Source organism: Bacillus rossius, chromosome 15 (genome assembly GCF_032445375.1).
Source record: "Bacillus rossius redtenbacheri isolate Brsri chromosome 15, Brsri_v3, whole genome shotgun sequence".
Classification (NCBI taxonomy): domain Eukaryota; kingdom Metazoa; phylum Arthropoda; class Insecta; order Phasmatodea; family Bacillidae; genus Bacillus; species Bacillus rossius.
In genome coordinates, this window is record NC_086342.1 from 28,172,792 (window position 1) to 28,196,917 (window position 24,126).

General features: G+C 36.8%; 1 protein-coding gene across 6 annotated transcripts in view; it reads right to left on the bottom strand.

The window, feature by feature from the left end:
* Positions 1 to 24,126, bottom strand: part of LOC134539703 (rho GTPase-activating protein 23) — a 492,628-nt gene that overhangs the window by 24,931 nt on the left and 443,571 nt on the right. For 5 of the 6 annotated variants that reach the window (XM_063381919.1, XM_063381920.1, XM_063381917.1 and 2 more), the window contains 9 exons: positions 22,444 to 22,659; positions 21,390 to 21,519; positions 18,890 to 19,098; positions 15,516 to 15,609; positions 13,646 to 13,790; positions 13,251 to 13,417; positions 12,796 to 13,117; positions 7,637 to 7,844; positions 4,316 to 4,424 (listed from right to left, as the gene is read on the bottom strand). In XM_063381919.1, coding sequence (XP_063237989.1) covers positions 4,316 to 4,424; positions 7,637 to 7,844; positions 12,796 to 13,117; positions 13,251 to 13,417; positions 13,646 to 13,790; positions 15,516 to 15,609; positions 18,890 to 19,098; positions 21,390 to 21,519; positions 22,444 to 22,659 — 1,600 coding nt within the window. The remainder of the gene's footprint in view (positions 1 to 4,315; positions 4,425 to 7,636; positions 7,845 to 12,795; positions 13,118 to 13,250; positions 13,418 to 13,645; positions 13,791 to 15,515; positions 15,610 to 18,889; positions 19,099 to 21,389; positions 21,520 to 22,443; positions 22,660 to 24,126) is intronic. The other variant, XM_063381922.1, reaches the window with a different exon arrangement.

Genomic DNA, 24,126 nt, shown 5'->3' on the forward strand with positions numbered 1-24,126 from the left:
ACGTTGACGCATTATTAGTCTCTCAGTTATTAGCGATTCAAATTTGACGGTGTTTTGTCACACAAGAAAGTTCGACCAACGAGCAAATAAATGTTTTCATGTCTAAATTGTGCAGATGTTTTCAAAACCACTGTATATTATTTATATCTCAGTATCTTGATAGAAGTCAATCGACAGAAAGGAAAAAATTAGGCATCATGGCGCCCGGGATTTGTAGAGCTCTAGAGCTCTAGAGACGGACTCTCGGAACTATGTGCAGAGAACCAGAAGAAATCATCATCCCACTGGATGCAAGATGTTCACGAGCAGCTGGCAAGCCCTACAACCGCCTGGTGGAACGAACACCGGACGCTCGTCACAACCTGGGATCAACTCATGACCCCCCTGAAAGCCCAACTCTTCTTCCGTGATCACCTAGCCAACGAATGACCCTTCAGCCCCAGCCAAGCTTCACATGAGAAGGCTGAAATAAGGCGCAGAAGAGTCGCCCCTTCATATGGGTCGCACCTATTATTTAGATCTAAAAAATCAAACTCTTTCACCCACTAACTAGCTGGTTTATTTTTAGATTCCCCCTCCTCCAGCCGAATTCCAGCCCAGCAACTCACACCACTCGCCAGCACCGGCCGGGCAGACAAGCACAATGGCACCATTCGTAGTGCTTTCCACGCATTGCTCAGATATTTCAACTAAACAACTTATACTTACTCGTAATGTACTTTACACACATACTCAAAACACAACGCAATTATAATTTTTTTTTTCCAAAGTTACAAATTCACATAATTATCGCACTATACTTTTTAAAACTAAAAATCAGTATAAAATGTGCAACCCATACACGGGTTAACACGGTATTCACCGAAAGCAGCTGCAACACAGGAATTCACTCAAATGAGCACTGAAGAGTCTCATTATTAGGCTGTCATGCCCTCATCTGGGCATCTAAGAACCACTGTCGAGAAAGCAAGACCATCCTAAAGTCCCCAAGTGAGAAGTGAGCCAACTACTCAAGACTGACAGCTATATCAGACCGCCAGTATGTAATCAAAAGCCGAAGGTAAAAAAACAACTTACAGAATCACATCATAACACTGATGCATTACTGGTGCAGTGGTATGCAATGCTGGCAGCTACAAGTATTGCTGATGCACTTTTCACTAATCCACAGAACACTAAATATAGGCAGGAAACATAACATTCAACATGCCAGAAGACAAAGGGTAATCCACTTATACGTAATTAATAGTGAAAATATTGCACAGACATAGCTCCTTAAATATGAAGTCTGTTGAATGGCGGACAATAAATAGGGTTTTTCTCAAGGTAATTTTTTTTTTTCAAAAATATAAAGTGAAAGAATGTTACAATTTTTTCCTCTGAAATTTTGCAATGGAAAAAGAAAGAAATATTATTTATCCATCACTGTGGCCAAACAAACCAACAAACTTTTATCACTGAATGTACCTACAGTATGTTAAGATTACGTAACATTTAAAAAGTTGCATGGCAAAAGGTCTTTAATCCAGCACATTCGGTACCAAGGCCATGTCCGATTAATAGAGACAAGATTGTATGATGAACTGTGAAAAATAACAGCAAAATAACAGTAAAAACCATGTCAATACACCATATAACAGCGAAATTCAAATTAATAGACCACAGAAGCACCGAAAAGCAATCCAAATCACAAAACTAATCCGCATTTTCAATTCATACTTAACTCTAATGACAAATACGTAATATTTTAAATATTAAGTGCAATTAAAGTAATTTATTTAGCAAGATGTTTGTCCCACAATTTAATTTTTAAATATTGGAAAAGGTTTACTTTTTTAATATTGCAACTGTTATTAGTTACTCATTTTTACATTACGACCTTAGAAAATTTTTCAAACGCAGAAATACTAAACAGATTTATTTTATTTGCTACAAAAAGTTAAAGCTTATTAAAAATCATTATGTTGAAAAAATGAACCATGCATCAGTCGCACTGATTTGGAGAAATTAGTATCGTAGAAGAATTAAGTACCATATTTGTTCAGTAATATGCTATATTTTTTAATAAACAAATTTCATAAAACATAAAAACAATAACATCAAAATCTCCTGTTCTAAAAATCTAATTGGCCTAAAAATTAAGTAAACTATAAAATCTTGTCTCTACGGATTAGCAAATTTTACTAGATTATTGAATGTCAGTAAACTTTTAATGGGAAAACCAAAGATATATATGTACATTACAATGGTACTTGAAACATTTTCAATATAAGCTGGCTGCACTACAGAAAGAGAAAGTACAGATGACCTTCCAACTCGCTGAAAAAATAATTTCGGTGAATGTATCCGGGAAATGTGAAGTGTAACCCAACTAGAAAACAGAAAACACTGTTTGGAAATTAAAAATTACAGTAACCGTAAACTTTGAGAGCGCTAAAAATTCCGGCAGCATCCGGCGTTCAAGGTTCTACCCAAAAACATTTGATCTCAAAAGTGGCTCAATTTTTGCAAGATTACAGAATGTGCGGAACCATAAAACGCCAGATTAAATATTTTCCACTGTATTGTTAATAAGACTCTAGCGACTTCTGGCCTACCAGCCCGCATGCCTGCCTACAGGTGGGGCGTGATGCAGGTAGTGCCCATTCATTACCTTTACGCACCTAGTCCGATTAGAAAGGCATCTCACTACCTCCTTCCATTAACTCTCTCTCTCTCTCTCTCTCTCTCTCTCTCTCTCTCTCTCTCTCTCTCTCTCTCTCTCTCTCTCTCTCTCTCGAGGGGTTTGGCATGTTCCCAGAGTCCCGTCTGCACGAAGTGGCGTAACCAGAACGCCATTGTTCTCGGAGATTCGAGTGTTAAGTCGGGGCTTCCGCCGACGCTACGAAACCTTCCAAGGTATTCAAGACGGAGGCCGTCCTGCGACAAGTAGTGTGGGAGTGGCAGAGGCTGGTGGAGACATCTGGGAGCGACCTGAGAGAGCAGTGAAGTGAAGAGTGAGAGTGACTCCTTGGTGAGCGAAAGATGACGACGAGCGAAGGGCTTTGTGTGCGGAGACTGGTGCATCGGGGACCATGCTGTGTGCAACGGGACGCGTGATTAGTACGAGGCAGTGGTGCGCGGTAAGATACGAGCAGTAGAAAGAGCCACTGTCGAGCTAAGCTCCGGTGGAAAAAAGTAAATTGTGGACTTAATGAAAGAGTGATTAATTTGTGGCTGGACATTTAAATTTTCGTATTTTAACTAATAGTGTAAATAGTAAATAATAAATAAAACTTTAGTTAATTAACTGAACTATCCTTTCCAAACCTGTTCTCCAGCTCATAACAGTAACATAAAACACTGGAAAAAAATAAAATAACAAAAATAATAAACACTCTGCACTCTGTACTTACCTGATTAATATTATTATTTTTATATAAGTTTATGCATTAGGTTATCGTAAACAGATGCACATAAACCTATGGTTAAATTACTGTCGGTTATTTACCAAATCTCATTAGAACTACAGTACTGCTGGTTCTTAATTAGAATCTCACAATGAATGATATAATCTGTGTACTATTCGAAACCCCCCCCCCCCCCCTTCCTCCTTCAATTAATAACACAATACCTTTGCAGGGATACACATACACACACGGCAGTGCAGCATGAAGTAACAAAACAAGAACAGGGCTTATGCTATCTTATTTCCTCTTGAAGTTAGGAACTGAGCTACTGCAGACTTCCTGCCTGGAATGCCAATACAAAAATTTGTGTCACAATAGAGAAAAAAAAAAACAGCCTATCAATAACAGGTAACCATCAGCTCAGGCAATGAAAAAATTCAAGATAGAAGTTTCTTCAAAACAAGCACCCCTAACTAACATTGCCAAACCAAGTGTTCAAAAATAGTGAGCTGATATGTGTGCTCGATCATGTAGTTCAATGTCGGAAGTCACCTATTTGCTCTTCTTAATGTACTATTTGATGCTACAACTAAAACCCTGTGAACAAAATTCTGAAACTGCCACAAAATTTATTAACCATGATATGTTAAAAGTGTTCAATCCTGTAGAAGTACTTAGATAATGTGGAAAGTCAATGCTTTTTAAGCAGAAAACTTCGTAATAGGAATATACTAAAGAGAGTTTCACTGTACTAAACTCTCTTACAAAAAATATACAAAAATTCAACACACTATGAAAAAAATACCGTTATTCCAAAAAAAAAATAAGTGGTACTACAATTTGCACAATTTTCAAGACTTTAGTCTTGCACGAACTACATATCAGGATTCAAAACCAAAAAGTCCAGTTTATTTGAAGAAACTTACCGTCGTCGGAGACATCGCTTTGCGGGCGGTCTCGAGCGTCACCGCCGACGGTTTCCTGCAGCGAGTCGAGCGAACCACAGCGCTGAGGTGCCATGGTGACCGGGCGGGGCTAAAAAACAAAAAAAAAAATATCTAAACTCTAAAGCGAACAGAACATAGGCACGCCACTCGGAAACACAGAGAGCCAGTCCAGTGATGAACCAAATACAACGCACACACCAAGTCAAACACAACGCATTCACTAGCGTGGGAAATAAAAACTCTCTTAAAAAAGAACTATAAAATGCCCAGTACGAAAATTACAATTTCTTATGATCTTCTTTCAAACCACGAAGTACCGTTTCAAAGCAAAACCTGTAAGTTTAATAACTTTTGCAACCTGGTTTGAGTTTAAAAAAATTAGAAAAATTAAGTTTTATGCATAATTGGATTTCAATAGCATGTGCTGCTTGTGTTAAGCCACACTTCTGCACAGCAGAATTGGATGATAGACGGCATTGTCGCCAAGGCAAAAGCAGCAAAATCTAAAATATTGTTTAAAATGGTGGGAGTGGTACTCCAAGACATTCGGGTAGGGTAGCGAAAGCAATGCCTTGTTACCGTATTCCAGAACATGTCCAAACCGAATTCCAGTAAAGAATCAAATCGGCCACCTTTTTAATAAATGGTACCCTGTGTAAGGCTATAAACTAGCATTCTAGCGGACGTTTCGCAACCATCGATACAATTGTTATGGCAAAAATATAAGAGATAGCAGCACCATCGCCCAAATTAAATGGTGTTATTCTAATTTAATCAAGTACTTTTTAAGTTGTGAATATTTCTTCTTATGATTGTTAAAGCGTACAAAATGTATTCCAGGATAGTTTCACTATCATAAAATTTCATATGGACCTTTTCATATGCCATACTAACACGCTTGTTATGTCCACCATACAGGAAAACACCCAAATAAAAGAAAACTTAAGGAATCAGCATTAATTGTCAGCAATAGCAATATTATCAGTCAAAAAAGCATTGAATAAAAAAATATATGGATACCTTTAATTAAAAAAAGAAACCAAATGACTAAAGAACTTGGTTGCAAACCAACAACCCTCACAGCAATACGTCAGCCAATAATATCACCCCTTTTGTGCGCTGCTAATCATGATAGCCCTCGCCTGCCATTGGCTGTGCAAGGAAAGGAGCTCTAACCTATATAAACCAATGGTTTTCCAGTGTCAAATATCAGTCTGTTTGTGCCTGATGATGGAAACAGATGAAAATTCCCAAAATGTCACAACTGTTGTCATAGGAAACCTTCTGTGTTCGTCAGTGCTATCATCATTGTGTTGTCCATGGTACTTGTTCATCTTCATTGTTGTGTTTATATGTTAACTGCGTGGTCCAGGTTTGTTGTCTGCCTGCATTTAATCTGTCTCGTCACTGTTAGCCCACTGTGTTCATCTGTGTTGTTATATTATTTTTCACGACTTAGTTCCTTCTACTGAATTCTTGTGCTGTCTGATATTTAGAAGTTGAACATTTTTTGTCAGTACTGTTGAGTTGTCCGTAATAATTGTTTAGTTACATTGTTTGTTCAGTTTGTCCAACATCAGCTGATTCAGTCTTGTTTTCTGTGAATTATTATCATTTTTTTTTCTCAGAATTTTTCCATGACAAACAGTGCAAAACTGCAAAGGCATATGTCAAAAAAAACCTGCATTAAATTACTTTGGACTCAACAGTGCAAGTCATGTGGCTTGTCCGAATTTAATAGTTCTCACAAGTAGTATGAGGTAAGCCCCTTTCCAAAATTCCACTTGGAAAAACACACGAACACCGACAACCACACGGAGTTGTTCACAAACAGCCTTGCCAGATAATCAGTGACAGTAGAAAACAAGGTCTTTAGATAATACTGATGCCTACAGCATTGGTGGAGATGGTATACAGGGGTGACGGAACGACTGGGGATTGCTGATAGCGAGGGAGGATGAGGAAGGCAGTGGTGGGGTCACTCAGAAAGGGCACCAGCTGATGGGGTGGAGAGAGAAGCCGGGCGTGAAAACGAGATTGGAATGGCTCCGAGGGTCGTGAAGTCGTAAGTGGCAATGGCCGAGGATACCCCGAGGGTACGCCCTCAGGAAGCAGCTAACTGCACAGCACAAAGAATCCTTACACAATGCTACACACAGCCGTCCCGGTCAAAAGTGGTACACACACTGTCCCTTCGGCTGAAGTTGTCGCAAAGAGAGGGGAAAGGGCGGGGAAGGGGAGGGGGGTTAAATGGCAGGGAAGGGGAAGGTGTTAAAGGCCAGATCCACCAACGACCTTGCAGCCCCTCAACTGTTCGTCACTCCCATTGTCACGGTAAAACATCATAACAGCCTTAGTATCTTGAGAAGACATGAGGGTTGGCGTCACTACTTTTTGATATCCAAGCTATCTTCACCAGGATAGGAAACAAAAAAAAAAACATGTGAGTGAGTCTTTCATTACTCGCCAGAAATGTGTAAAATATAATCTCGGTAATGAGCAAATTCAAAAATTCATGTGTTCTTATGTTGCAAACACACTTATAATAGGAAACTCTAAAAACAAAATTTAACGTGGAATTCTTTAAAATAATACTGAGCGTAATAAATACATTCAATTGTGTTTTCAACTATATTTCTTAACCCGAATCACACGTACTTTCTGCACCCGCTGCTAGAATTCGTTCCCGGAGCAGCTACGCTGACTATTGAATCATTTTATTAGCAGACAGAAATTTTAAACTATATAATGAAACGGCTCCAATAAATGCAAAAGAGACTTAAAAAAATGCTGAACCCCCAGCTTCATACCTGATTTTCGACAAGGAATGTTATTAAAATACTGCCCAACTTGTTAAAATTTGTTAACCTGTTAGTATTATAAAGTTTTCCTTTGTATTTTGTCTTTACTTTGGTTCGTACAATCCGCCCCAGACGGCAGCACCCCAGTTACACCTTTCCGTTCCACGGACTTATTTTCCATTCACGAAATGCCAAATGACTAGAGACATGTAATATTCGCGATTTCAAATCCCTAAAGGATAGACTCCATGATCCTCTATGCACTCGTGCAAATTACATCTGTTGATCGGTTACCGACTCGTAACGCCTGTTGACTGGAATGATCGTGATTCACAAATTCTTCCGTTAAAGATTTTTCATCGGCCCGGAGTCATAGTTCATTTTTCATCGGCCCAGAGTCATTCAGATGAACTGTGACCCAATCGCGAAATGAATCCGTGAATTGTACAGGTCTCTACGAACGGCGTGTATGCGGAGAGCCGAGGGGATCCAGGCGAACCTGCTCGTTGCCGGTCTTCAGTCTCTTGAGGGTCCCGTTGAGGGCGGGCTTCTCCGCGGCCGGGGACGCCGGCTGCACGTCCTCGCTGGAGCTGCTGCGGGGCAGGCGCTGCTGCTCGGGGGGCCCCCGCGAGCCCTCGGGGGGCAGGGAGGCGCGCGCCGCGCTCGCCGACGACCGGGACCTGGCCCCTGCGGCCCGCCCCGACAACCTGCCGGGCGAGAGGCACACTTCGGTCGACTACCCTGTAGTCGGACATCTTCGGCCAGGGGCGCAACAACAGGGGGGGGGGGGGGGGGCAAGGGTAATTTGCCCCCCCTCTGAAACCTTGAAACGGGGGCAAAGAAAGTGCTGCTTGCCGCTTCAATAGGGGGGGATCCATGATTCTTTATAAAAAGGTATATTGCCCCCCCCCCCCCCCCCCTGCCATTGGAAATTTAGTCGTTGCGCCCCTGCCTTTGGCAACTCCACTTGAGGCTCAGTCTCCACGCCCAAGAGTTGACCATTTCATTCTCTCTCAGTTAATAATCATTAAGGGGCCCGCCTCGTCAGGGGTGTATGTGTGTGCTAGTGAGGCGGAATGATAAGCGCGACGCTCGCTGGTGCTTCCAGCGCGGTGTCGCCTCCAAGCGCAAGGTTCTGAACTGACACGCAGTCTTCTCCTCATCACAGGATAACTGTGAAATTTTAGCGGTGACTATAACATCGTATGGCCGAGAAATGAAGACAAAGATGTAATGCAAGTCCTTTAAGTGCTTTCAAGAATCTGTACTGTTTGATTTATGCCTAAAAATTACTCTGGAAACATGCGTTTTAGCCATTTTAACGCTTCTAAAAATACGGTTTAAAAACTTCATCCGAAATCAAAAGTACTTTTCGGCCCTCAGCGAACACTTAAATGCTTTTCGTAAGCAGACCCTTCTCAGATATCTTGAGTAGTTATGAAATTGCGTTGTTTATCCTGAAGCTCTGCTCACTGTGTGTGTGCCCAGGTAGGCGGAGCCCTTATAGTATATTCCTGTTAGTTAACTTCAATACCTCTCTTGCATTTTCTCAGCAGATATTTACTAAATGTTATTTTTCATGCTGTAATTACTTGGATAGTGATTACAATGATGAACTCTTACTATTACGAAACACAAAATGCAAAAGAGCTATCATGATAAATTTATTTTACAGGTAAAAGCCGTAATGATTAAAAGTAATGACAATCAAATAAAATAATCAACATGGTGTTTGAGACCAATTATTGCATTTTCGTACCATTTTTTTTTCCTATCCAGAATTATTTCTATGGTAGTCCCACCATACAAGCATTTCATTTGTCTGTTTTGTAGCAAATTTTGTAACTAGATAAATACTACATGTCATCCACCGTTTTTATCCAAAAATGTTTTTTTTTTTTAAATGTTTGCTGAAAAAGAATAATTGGCAACTTATTCAAAATTTTACAGTGCTACATTGCAATACTGCACACCACAAGTTGTGTCTCACTCCAAGATTTGGAAACCTGCTGTTGCTTACGGATGAAGAAAAACACATGATGTTTATGAATGTATCTGGGAGAAAGATGTTTTTTTTGGTTGCAAAAATCTACAGTTTACAAATAACTTGAAACAACTACAAATGCTGAGGAAATGGAAAATCAAGCTACGAGAAGAAAGGACGTTGTCACAGAAAGTCAAATACATGGCGGAAGGAAAAAAATATGATTTGTTTTGGAGTGATGACCAGAATTTAACGCATAGTTTGATTTCAAATGCATTCCGATGCACATATAACCACCACACACATACATACTTGCACGCAAACATAAACACCCAATCCACATGCATATGGAGCATACAAAAAACCAAAATGTAAGCCGTGTTTGTGTAAAAGTACACCGTTTCATGTAGGCCTGTGCGAATAGTGTTTTTTGGATGCGAAGCGAATATCGAATCGAATACTAAAAATATTCGCGAAGCCGAATCGAATTGCGAATATATTTCTTGACATTATTTCTCTTACTTCTTATATTAAGTATTTTTAATGTTGCTTACCTAACCTAACCAACCGTTCACAATCCACACCAATTCACAGTATTTTTTATGTAGCTCACCTAACCTAGGCAATTATTTATGGGAGGGGTGAAAACTGAAAATAAAATATTTAAAAAAAAATAATTTATCTAGTGTTCCTTCATTGTCCCACAAAACATATTAAATGCTACAAACCAAACTCAAACATTCTTATGACTTTACATGTTAAATGTCAAAAACTTAACCTAACAAACATTTCAGACAAATTTACAGTTTTAAATGTAGCTAAGTAACCTAGCCATCCCTAAAATTTTACATTATTTTTACTGTAGCCACACTAACCTAACCAACCATTCACATGATGTTACAATGGTATTTTAAATATAGTTAACCTAACCAAAAATTATAAATTACCAGGAAACTACTTAAACTATTGCAATTCCATTTTACAGAATTAGAAAAAATGTAAGAAAAAAATGCACTTGAAAATTTTTGATTACTGTTGTTTTGATGTGCCCCTCTCATCAGTAACTATCCTAACATAATCTTATCATTCTAATAATTGAAACCATTTTATTCTATTATAAATAAAACTAACCTAACTGTTAAAATGGTTAACTGTAAGTATTGCAGTGTTGTTTCACAGAATCATCAAATATGTTGAGAGGTATTTAACAATACCTTTTTTTTTATTTATATTTAATTGCTTTCAGAAGAACATATTATCCATTTTAAATTAAACGAAACGTCTCTGTATGTTATGATGATATACTATAAAATGTTTCATTATATATTTGCATTTCTTAGTCGCAAATGCTAACAAACACAAAAAAAAAGTTTTTTTTGGGCAGAATCTTTGTTTTGAAAGGCAGAAGGATTATTGAAACCTCTAAATAAAGTGTGGTCATTTCGTCACAATATCATTTGCGTCTTTAATCCTAAAATTAAACAAGTTAATTTTATAGTTAGGTTCTAACAGATATTTACATATAAAAAGAAAGATTATATAATTTCAAAAGTATTGAATACTTAGTATACTGTAGGGCAATACTTCCGAGAAAAACAAAAAGCAAATGTATGCTAATAGACATAATTTTCTTTATACAATTTGTTTGGCCTTGGGTAGTGTGAATAAACTTGCCTCGTGGCGTCGAGAAAATTTTATTGCATTTGTTACACATTGCCGCCGAACTTCCCGATTTAATGAATTAATCCCAAATAAGACTTGTTCTTTTACCCTTTAAACAAAAAACCCAGTGATTCATCAGAACTTCCGCTTGAACTAGCCATTTTACGTGGTAAAGAGAATGTTTACTCTTTGTCGTCATAACCTCACACCTCACGACCACGACTAAAAACAAAGTAGCAACTACGGCCGTGGTTGCAACTGGAGATTGTTGATGTTCATTTATTCAATAAAATCGATTTACGTGGCCATTAATATTCGTATTCGTAGCGTGTTTGATGATTTGCAGGGAAAACTAAGGCTGTATTGGAACTCACTGAGGTAGCACTTTCTCGCACGACGGTATTTTCCGACGTTTTGTTTTTAAAAGCTTCGCAATACACGCGAAGCTTCGCATCACGTTCGAAGCTTCAAATGAAACGAATAGCAAATTACTGGCGAAGCCGAATCGAATATCAAAACAAGCTTCGATTCGATTCGCAAAGTCGAAGCTTCGCACAGGCCTAGTTTCATGACACTCAATAGTTTTATACGGAGGCTTGAGTCAAACCTCCGACATTTATATCGCCTGCTAACCACCCAGGTGATGACTCGGTGCTAATGAATTTGAGTAGAGTCTGGGATGTTGGGATCAAAGACCCTTGCAACGGAAGCGCCCTGGTTACCCACACACAGCACCCGGGGATCAGTGGTAACATGACAAAGGCATAAGGTTTGTCCGAAAATATTAACTCAATAGCAATTATTTGAAGATACAGCAGACTCCTGATTATCCGGACTAATTACTGGCAAGGGGTCCACGGATAACTGAAAAACACGGTTTAAGCAATGTCGGAAAAAAAAGTATGGTTAAATTTTTTTAAATATCTAGACAAACACTGCATAAGGTTGTACATGATAGGTGCTAAAGTGTTAAGACGTATTTCGCAGAAAAAGTTGCAGCACACATCACTAAAACATAGCCGTATATTACATCGCTGTAATTTACGTCTGGCTGGTCAATAATTTTTATTTTTTTGTTTTAATGTCAAGAACCACTCATTTGCATTTATTATTATACATTACTGTCTAAACATCACAACAGAAGAAAAAAAATGCCGCTGCATCGCGACTGCCGCCTTGAAACTACGCAGGCCAGTTATCTCATGCTTGAGTCACGGAACAGCTGTGTTGTGTCAGCACCAACCTGAGCGTGGTTCACATGGGACGTGGAACAAAATTGCACACGGCTTACAGGGGTGCATTTATAATTTACTCTAGCAGTATTGAAGTTCTTGCACACTTAACACTTACTTAGTAACTATGGATGCACTATGTTTGGCAGCATTTTTTGTCTTGAATCACAGTATAAAATACTCTGTCACAGCAATAGATTGCAATAATAAAAAAAAATTGTAATAATTTTTATTTTTGTGTATATGGTTTGTGGAAGTAAAATATATTGCACGGTTAAACCACAAACAAAATAAACCGTACCCAGATGGTCGGGAGTCTACTTTAACTAAAATGGCAGAAATATAATGTCTAGTTAACAAACATTATAACACAGATGACCACTCTACAACTTTAAATTAAAGATAAACTGACGAACCAGTTCCTTTATTAGGGCGACTTTTGAAAGACCGAGTTTGTCATCAAGACTGTTTACAATTCTCCACAATCAACAATAAGAAAGCTTTAAAATATTTACGCACAATGGTAAATTTCCTTGGAATCACAGTTTACAGAAGAGACTTTATTTCTATATACAATTCCGGACTATGCTTCCCTACATTTTCACACCATTCTTCTGTATTTTGCATTTTTCTCCTTAGTTACTTAAGATCAAAAAAAAATGTTTTCTACAGTTCTCTTCGTTTTCTTCAAAAATTAAAAAAAAATAGTTAAAAAACTAGCCATAATTTTAGATTACCGGCACTTAAAACAGCTGCACACAGTTCGTTCAGAGCCCTTACCCCGCGTCCGGCAGGCTGTTACGAACACCAGCCGTGTTGGCACTCTCCGGGAAGAAGTGAGTCGCCCCGAGCTTCTTCGTCTGGGTGAAGTTTTCCGAGTTCCAGCTTCTCGACGGGGCTTCCTTCTCTCGCGCGGTCTGGGCTTGAGAGAGCGCGTGCTCGTGCGTGACTCCGGGGCGAGACGGTGGCCTCGTCAGACCTCCCACCCTGTCCGCGGGCGCCGCTGCGGCCAGGGAAGAAGAGAGACGCCTGCCCAATGGCGAGGAGTTCTGCCTGCCATCCGGCTTCCTGTCGAAAGCCGAGGGGATGGACTTTGAGACGCCTGCAATAGAAGCGAAGCCTTTGATGAGACGCACGTCCGAAGACGACCCACTCGCCGGGGTTCGAGAGCGAGCGGAGACGGAACCGAAAACTTGAAGATCATGCAAAAAAAAAAAAAAAAACATGTGCTTCACCTGACAGGTTGTCTGCGATAGCATCCAGCAGGTCTTCGTTCTCTAGATCTTTCCTCGCCTGCTGCAGTTCCAGCTCTATCTTCTGTTTCTCCGCTTCCCGTTTCTCCATGTCGCGCCTCTGCCTCGTCAGGTCTCGCTGCAGCATTGCTTTGGTTTCCCGTTCAAACCTGAACACCAGCAAACGTCCTTGTTTGATTTTCTTACCTTTTATTATTCATGCATGTCAGCACTCAACTAACAATCTTGCACTTCGGATAGTCACAGCTACGACGACGACCCAATAATCACACTTCAAAAATCTTCACCAGTGTCTGCCATTACTACGGTGCCAGAAAAAAAGGTTCAAATTTTTTTCTAGAAGCAAGGGACAATACCCATACTACGTTACAGCCTACCTTCGTATCCTCTCCTGGGTGGTGGCGGAGAGTCCTGCGTAGGTGCGTATGGTGACCTCATCGCTACCAACAGACAGACCTTTCTCTTGGTGTCTCTCAGCCTTTTCCTGGTCCTCAATGTACTTCCTTCGTTCCTCTGCTTCTTCTGGACACAAAATACATACTCTTTAGAAAATGAATTAGTGATGCAACGAATCCCCATTTATCCCTAACTCAAATCTCAAACTCGAATCACAAAGAGTACCAGGAATCCACTCCTCGATATTAAATCTAGGATTCAAGGGTTAAATATAAATGTACAAAAAATAATAAAAAAAATTAACTATGGTGTTAAAATAAATAATTCTTTAAATTTTTTGTTTCACAAACTACATGTTCCTAATAAACACATTTTTTTATTTTTTTTTTTACATAATTGCATATTATAGTACAATATCTTGAAAGACAATAATAGGATAGGTACAAAGAAAAGCACAAATAAACCTAGTATTATTTCAAGAGTTGTCAGTGTTGAATTGTTGAATTTAATACATTTCCTCCATTGTTTTTCTTAGAATCATTTCCTTCAAATCTAATACCTTTCAAATACTAGATATTCAATGGTATTCCAGACTTTGGTGATCTTGACTGGACTGTCCCTAACATAAATGCTTCAAACAAACAAAACCATGAGAGATCTTTAAGTTTAAATATGCATGGAGTTAATCCCTAAATACATCAAATAAATAAATAAATAAATTACTGCCAACACTACGTTACTTCATGCGCAAACCGTAATAGCTTCAAGATACTGTCGGAACGAATCTGAACCATCTCATACTGTTTGTCATTTTAATTTTTGATGCAAAGTTGACACTACTTTTGCAGCTAGTGAGCGCAGTGTTTGGAGGCCACAATAGTTCGAAAAATTAGGTTATGGAAAGGATGGAATCACTAGAGAAACAGTTTTTGTGAGTTATAAGTTTTTTTTTCTTTTTTTTTTTTTTAAATGTGTGCATGTAAAATAATCTTGATATTTTTGATAATTGATAGTCCAAACAGGTAATTTAATATGTGAAGAAAGTGGCTATTACATTTTTTTTTTTCAGGGGAACGGAAGAAAAAAACCACCGGCATAGGGTAACTTCCACCCAGTTCCCAATTGGGAAAAACTCCGGGTTCAAACCCATTGGGATTCGAACCTGAATCACCTTGGTAGGTGGCAACTGATCTGGCCACTCAACCATCATAGCCCTATTAACTACTCTAGAACCATCTACTAAGGCCATGTCTGAATTCAAATACACAGCTGTGTACGTATATCCTCATGTACTTTAATTAACCTTGTGGGATACCTGACGAATCTAGACAGGTTCAAAGTTCGGCTTCTTCAAACCGTAATATCCAGCCGACTTTAGTTGTTCAGACTATTTTTTTCCAACAAATGAATTTTATTGTAAAAGCAATGTTTAAATGAAATTATTTAATTTTTAACACTTCATTAGTGTCACGCGAATTTACAGTAACTAACTTTGTGATTCTACCTTTGTTTCATAGTTACAAATGGTATGTATGAAACTGAAACTTCTTTATAAACATATTTAAAAATGCAATTATTTAATCAATTTATTAATACTAGTCAAATACAAAGTGAATATGATTTTACAAGTCTTTAAATTACATAAATGTTAAATCTAATATAATCTACAGAACATTTTTCAAAAAAGCCATGGCACTTTAACTCAAGTACGTGATAAATAAACAGATTTGTTTACATGCATACTTCACTTGCAGTTCGGACAGCCCTTGTGATGTCACTTCCAAGGAAAAGTAGGCATACGTATGCAGTAACTCAGGCAAATTCGGAAACTGCCTAAAACTGAATACTTACGGTCAGCAGCAACATAATTTGCAACTTCTTCCGCTAGAGTAGATGACAATGACTTAAGATGTTCTTCTACTTCATCTGCAATAGTTTTCCTCAACTGTAAATATCCACACCAACACATTACCTTAAGCATGTACAAGATGCTAATGAAAATTGTCAAACACAATAATTTTTGACTATATAACAATTGCAGTGTAAATAAACATACAAATAGCAGAAAAATATTTTTACATTTAGTAAATTACACTGACTGAAAATCCAAATTAATTAAAATAAAATTCATACTGCCTCATGTTCTAACTAAATTATCAAATTCATTAACTGACATCTACTGACCTACAACTCATTTTAGCAGGTTTCATTTAATGGTATCCTTAATTTACAGAATAATCATAACCCTGAAACTCTCTAAAACATAAAAAAACAGGAATGTATGCAAATTATAGAAAGATACACTCATACACAGGCTACAAAGTCAAAGAAAAAATTAAAAACAAAAAAGCCACACGTTAAGAAAACACAGACACATGCACATAAACAATGGCACATAGTGAATCAGGTACACACACATACACAAAAGGAGTTCATGTATGAACAGAAATATCCATACACAGGCCAAGGGCACACACATTGAAAACACAGACATACAATAAAACACTTAAACAGACACATGAAAAGAAAAAAATTGTAACCATGGAAATTTACTTACTGCATACACAAAAACCAACATTCACAGATGGTCAGTTACACATCACATAGATCAGTGGTCTTCAACATTTTTAGATCAAGGCCCAATTGCTTCCTCAGATAAAGTGTTGTGGGCCATACAATATAATACACACATCTACATAATAATTGAGGATGTGTTTAACATCATTTCTTGAGATGACAAAATAAATATAAATTAAAATATTTACATATAATTGAAACATGTTTTTAACTTTATACTTACTTAAAATCTGTCAAACACTATTTTTTTAGAGTTTCAATTTTGAATTTTAGGAAGACAAAAGGCTTTTTTTTTTTAATTCCCTTTTTTTTATATCAATATTTTATGACACACATTAGACTGCTTCTTTTTAAAAAAAACTTAGAAGTATTGGTTTTAATACGTGATTAATAAATATAAATTGATTTTCTAAATGGACATCAGCCAGTTCCTTAGTTCTGACATGATATTCTTTACCTTAGAGCACAGCTGTTCACAGGTGTAGGTGTTGCAAAACAGTTAAGGTGGTAGGAACAGTGCACGATTTTGGTGGCTTCGAAATGGTTCTTTTTCAATGTATTTTGAGTATAATGAACATATATCTATATTCATAAATCTATCTTTAAAATGTGTATTACAATCCAAGTCAATAAGATTAATTTATTATTATGTTTATCCTCAATATTAACAATACATACAATAGAATATAAGTTTTAAAAAAAAAATTTTTTGTTCGAAATCTTAAAAAATGTGCAATAAAGTCAGATTGTAGGTCAGAGAGTGCATTGTTGTATTTATCTTTATATAGTATTCACATTGGCATAGAACCAGAAAGTAAGCTAAGTCATCGGGATCTGATTCTCCCAAAAAAATAGTGTTTCTTGAAATGTCTCTACTTGGTCCAAACGGTTTTGCATAAAAATCAGGGTTGCCATACTCTCACTCTAAACAATTTCCCTGAGTAATCATTATTTTCCCTGTACAACCAAACATTTTCCGCCTAATTAATAGGGGCAAGATTATGTGGTGAATTGTGATAAAGCCGAAGGAAAAAAAACAACTGAAAAGCATGTCAATACAATTACAAAAATACAATTAATTGTAATTATTTTCTTCACAATACTGGAATTAGAATACCTACTTTCAATAGTCGTATAGCAAACTTTAATTTGTACGTTAAGTAAAACAAATTATCTATTATTCAGAATCACTAAAAAAATACAATAAATATGCAAGGTTCTTTCCTGTATTAGAGAGCAAAATAACATTTAAAAAAATACAACTATTCCTAACTTAATTTTTTTTGGTGTTATTCTTATTTCCTACATTATAAATTTGCAAAGAAATAATTTACTAATTGTTAAATGTTGCATGTTGTGTGTATTGTTTTTGTTTTGTTGTATTGTATTTTGTACTGTTTTGTTCTGTCTGCATGTATCAAGTGTTATTTGTATCGTGCCTACCACCCAAGGCCATAAGCTGTAGGTAGGCATGCAACAAATATTAAATAAATAAAAAAAATAAAAAAAATACAACGCTCGCCATGGTACTGAAAGATCATGTCAGGTAGCGGTTTACAAATTAAACACAATAAAGTGGTGAAGAAGAAAATTTCACAGCTGTGTTCGAGGCTACCCAAGATGGACATCTTTTTGTAACTTTCAGGGGGTCAAAGCCTACGATGAGTTACACGTAAGTTGTTCCGCTGTCGTTCCAAGAACGAAGTCCTTTGGTTGTACTGTTCATTGAGAGACCTCGGAAATTAACATCAGTAATGGTAATGTTCATTTCATCCAACATTTTGGTACCCATGAAAGAAAAGTGAATTGTTTTAGAAGCAGAGAACTTTATTTTGTGATGTTTTCTATCAATAATATGAAACAGTGTGATAAGAAATATTAAAATTGTTGAAATAAGTAAATGTTTCATGAGACTATATTTTGTTCCAAAATAATTTATGGTAGTACTTTATTAAATTTAACAGTAATTTCAGCACCCAGCTGTGTCTAGAAGTATTTAACATTTTGACTATATCGAGCTAGCTGGGAGGTCTGATTGTTACAACTTCAATGATGGTTCATTCAGATGATATGATAACAATAAACAGATCATAACAGGGAAGTGCCACCAAATGCCTTCCTAGACATAGTTCACCTTGTATTTGTTAAGTTTGCCATACAAATAATGATAGTTGAAACATTTTCCATGGGCCGCAAAGAGAAATTAATATGATAGACCATGGGTTGAAGACCACTGACATGTAGATACACACAGAGGGAGTGATAAAACTAAACATGAAACTTATTTTTTTTATCATTTGCTAGTGATTTTAGAGCTTATTAGTGCTATAAAATTGCAGTACATTATATTCTGCTAGTATTTGTCATTTATTCTGATGGCTGCTTATATTTTCTATTTAAATTACAATACTCTTAATGAAAGCGTAATGCTGTCTGAGCCAAATGTCTTGGCAGGTAGTTCCACTAATTTCCTTTTTCCTTGTTCCTGGGAACAACATGACTACGCTGCGTACAGAGGGTTACACAGTTACCGACTAAAGGCTGCCTGCAGGAACGCAAGCGTGCCTCGTACTACGAGTTCTCACCCGTCAAGACATTTGGGACTGACAGCGCACGCAACGAAAACGCAAGCACCGGCTCATAATTACCTGGCCACTCTCCCGTTCGTCGTGAGTCGACTCTCCACTAACTTCCTGCTCATCGTCCACGGTGCCTGAGTGCCCACCGCCCCCCACACCCCCTGCTCCACAAACTTTCTTCGTCTTTGCTTTGTGCATCTTGCGGTTTGCTGCAGAAATGATGGAGGAAACAATATCTTTGGCACTTATGTCCCTATTCGGAGAATCTGCTTTCATGCCTGTGTGGTGCCAAAACAAAATAAACAAAAAAAAAATAAACAGATTGAATAAAACATGCAATTCATCAGCAAGAATAAAATAAGTAAAATAAAGTCAAGTGAAATCAAAAATGTGCATAGGAAACAATCAATTAACACTGAACGAATGCACAGTACACAATATTGTTAAGACAAATAAATATAAGAGATTTCACTGAAACACATGATTCAATGCAAATAATTTTCTACATGCACATGCTAAATATAATTATATCTTATTGCTAGATTAATAATATTTCAACTTCATCCTTCATGTGAAAAAAATTTAAGAAAGAATTAAATAAGTATGTAGGATTTACAAAATTGAAGTTTAGAAGTTAAAGCACTTTGTTCACTGCTATAAATAATTATGTGAATACATTTCCTATTATTCACTCATAAAAATCCCTCACAAGTTACTAACTAAACAAAGTGTCTCCTCTTGCAATATGAATAGTAACAAAATAACATGAAAAAAGTGAGCGAGTCTTTCAGTACTTGCCAGTGATGTGTAAGATCCAACCTCGGTAATGAGTAGAGACCTGCAAAATTTGCGGATTCATTGACCTCTAGGATAGACTCCACAGTCCTTTAAATACTCGCGGAAATGACACCTGTTCATTGGCTACTGACGCGTGAGACGTCTCGACTAGGCTGTCCGTAATTCGGCACTTTCTTGGTTTGGTGTTTCCCATTGGCTCACAGTTCCCCGGATAAAATGAGGGCCAATCGCAGAAGCGGCACGAAGGTATAGTTGTTTTGATGCTAGCCTATCGCGAAATGAATCCACGAATTTCGCATGTCTCTAGTAATGAGCAAATTCATGTGTTCTCATGTTGCAAATAAACTTATATGTAATATAAAACTCAGGCCTTTGACAAAATTTCAACATATAAATCTATAAAAATAATGCAAAGAATGAAATATATACACAAAATGTGTTTTCAAGTATATTTCTGGACACGAATCACACATACTTTCCACTTCCGCCGCTAACATTCGCTGCCGGAATTATACAAATCCTTGCCACCATCACATGCAGAGAGCAGCTCATTCATTATGTCGATTACTGAACCATTCGATCAGCAGACAGAAATTTTCAACTATTTTTAATCGGCTCCAATAAAAGCGAGTAAGACTTGAAAAAAAAAACTGCTTTGGACCTAATTTTCGACAAGGTATTATTAAAATACTGCTCATCTTGATAAAATTCATCAAAATGTTAATATGAAAACATTCCCCTCTATCAATATGAAATTTGGTTCGTACCATCTGCCATAGAAAAACTGAATGGCGTGTGCTGCATTTATTCAGTCACATTCAAGAAATTACTTTCATCAAATGCTGTGTACCGAGAGCTAAGATGTTACACATAAAAATAAAAATTGTGATCCTAGCTACAATTCTCAGATTGGTTCTTACAGTAATTCATTCATTCATGTAAGAAAAAAAAAACATGGATCTGCCCCTGAGCTTTTAAAGTGCTACTTGGAAGCAGCACTTCCACATATACATTACGTATCCTAATCTAGATTGTCGTACAAACATTTTAATGGCACAAAAACACAAACAAAATGATTGCACTAAGAAGTATTTTTACAAAAATGTAATTTTATTCATTGAACTACCTTTGCTTTCAGTTCAGAACTGGTGTAAAGTTATGTTATTGACAATATTACCATTTTCCAACATGTATTTACAAAGAATATATTACCAATAACAGTTTTTGTCATAAATTCATAGACAAATGAGTTTAACCACTTATAATCACTATTGTGCGAGCAATATAATCATCCCGACATTCACAAGATACAAGCAACAATAACTTAGCCACATGTGCTGTGATGTCAATAACTCATAGCCAAGAGTAATTCATTTGTAATGTTTGAGGCAGCATTTAAAAATTAGATATATTTAATAAATAATATATTCCAAACTCAAGTCATATGTAAATAAATTTTGAGTAGTTTTATTTTAAAACATAATTATTTAAATCACATCAGCTGAAACAAAAGTAATTTTCTAGGTATCATCCCAGATCCAGTTGTAAGATACACCTCAATTTAACACAAACAGTCAAGAAATTATGTCTTAAAATCAAGTATATTCTGTAAAATGAATGCATAATAGTTAACCTTGACACATTGTGCAAAATAAAAAATTAACATTTACGTCCAAAGTCAAGACATAAATGCAGCATGCTGCAGACAAAAGCAAAAAAAGGCTATATTTATCCAAAAATAAAATCAACAATAATAATAATATCTGCCAACCTTCCACTTTCTGGATATTGCTCAAAAGAAGATTTTGGTTATTTGTCGCAGATTCCAGCTCCGCATTTTCCTGGACCATGTTGAAAGGAAAGCTATTATCAGACTCGTCTTCATTGAAGAACCAATCCACCTAACAAAAAAACCAAAAGAGGTAATAATTTACAAAAGCTACACTAATTAACAATTATTGTTTCCGACTTACTGTTTCGTAATTTAACACACAAAAGTAAATCTAACAACACATTTGATCTCGTATTTGCTTAACTGCACAAACCACTTGCAAGCCAATGAATGAATTTTTATGACTTAGAATTCAATTCAAGTTTTATAATTTCCAGTGACAAAATAGAAGACATAATTTTAACAGCTTCAGTTTCATTACCTACTTTTCTGTGAAGGGGAATTGCAATAGCCCGTCGCCCTCGATCATCATCTGTCCATCAGTCATGTGACCAGTAGCCAATTGGATGGCCCGAAAAATTCTATCTATCCATCCATGCGTCCGTCAAAAGCTTGGCAAATTCTAACTTTTGACGGATGGATAGATTATGTCTATGGTTTTCGCCGCAGTCAGTTGTTACCAGAATACAGGCCTGTGGTGTTTGTATAGGTCGTTCAGATGTAATGTATGACATTTCGGTTCTTAAAACTCACGTCCAAACAATTTAATCATGACTGAATTTCTCTAAGGAAATGCTAATATAAAACGTACATAAACACGACGTAAATAACAAACATCATCCATATAAATCTCCGAAAGAAAAATACAAGTTTGTTGGCAGCACTTATTTTGTAATATTCTGACGTATGGATGAAGTCAAATTGTAAATCGTTTGGCTAGACGAGGGGCTTTGATGGACGAAGAAATATTTATTTTATTTCTTTATTGATAATTGTAATAAAACGGCATAAGAACTACAGATGAGAAAATATTTAATATCAATCTCCATTGTTTAATTGAATAACAAATCATCAAACCATTCAGAAATATTGAATATTTTTTTTAATCCTCGCAGGCCCCCACATATATTGAGCAGAAGCGCGCAGCACTCACGTGCAGTATGAGGGACTCCACTATGCGGCACTGGTGTGACATGTCCGTCACCATCGTGACCATGTCGTCGTCACCGGCACGCACCAGCGTGGGCCCGAACACTATGGCGAGGTTACGAGCCTCCATCTTGTTCTTCTCGCTGTGGTCCACGACTTTCTTCAGGTGAAACAGCAGGTACTTGAGTGTCTCGAAATGGTGGTCCGGCAGTTCATGTATCTGGAAGAAATCGTCGAGATTTTATTTGTTTTGTCCATTCAAAAAACCAAATACCCTGTTTTATCGCATTAACGTCGCACGCGTATAATCATCGCACCAATATTTTAGGGCGTCAAAATTTGAATAGAAAGCCTCTCGCGTAAACGTCCCATGCTGTTTTTGGTCCTACAATTAGATTCCGAGCGCTTTCTGTAGGTATTTGTTCCATATAAAACTATGTATTTTAAAGTAGAAATCTAATATGTATTAGGACATTACTACTTACTTATTTAATTAACGGAAAATAGAAGTTGTCTGATGTGTAAATTTTCTTTTAAAGACGTTTTTAAACGTTATAACCTTTATCTGTTCGTTTGCATCGCCGCGGTGTATCACTTATAAAAATGTAGCCAGCGCTAGTTGGCAACAATCATGTCGCGCACATAGTCGAATATAGATATCAATATCTCGCCGAATACATGCAACGTGTGCTCTCTGTCGAGTGCCAAGTTAAATATATTTGATGTCCCGCACTCTTTCGTGGTAAGTATTTACTACGACGATAGTTCTGCGTTAGTTCAGGCTCACATTCGTGTCACAGATTATGTTTATCTATTTAAAGTTGAAGAAAGGTTTTTGTTGCATGACTTATTAATTTACATTGTTTGGCGTGCCTTTGTATACTCTAATTTTAAAATAAACGTACTTTCCATGAATGGGTTTTGTTTTTATAAATAACTTTACCTAAAAAAAAAAATTCTCTCATAAAAATCGCACCCCTACTTTTCAAACTTAATTTTAGTATAAAATGTGTGACGATTATGCAATAAAACACGGTAATGTATTGTGAACTTAGTTTAATGAAATAATAACCACACAGTTATGCTATGCAAAAATTATTGCAAGTGTGTGCTCTTTTATTATTACCAACTTTATCATAGTCACACTGTTAAAAATAAGATGTCACTTTTTCGACTGATTCTTCAGAAAATCTTTAGACACTGACAGCTGAATGTTCTATTAAAATTAACAAAATATTAATTTATGCATGATTAATTGATTAGCTAGTGTGGTACTACATAAATTAGTGTTTGTTTTGTTAACTGTACCTACCACAATATTCAACTTTCGAAGTCTGATAAACTTAATTAAATGTGACTACTTATCTTAAACAGAGTGTACCTTCTGATAAGACCAGATAATTTCCACAAAAATTTTAGTAACATCTCGGTTACAAATATGTGCATTATTATCAAGCATTTACACTATTATTAATTAAGTAAAGTTTGTTTTATTTTTTATAACAAAACTAAAATGTCCTCAAAACAACTGCAAATTTAATACAAATGAGTAATAAAGATGATAAATTCTACTCACAAAAGTCAATACTTGATACTTTGGCTCTTTCTGCCATAAACTGTTAACAACTAACACACACAAACTATAGAGCATCCCACTCTTAGATTGCAGTGTGGAAGTAAATGGGCG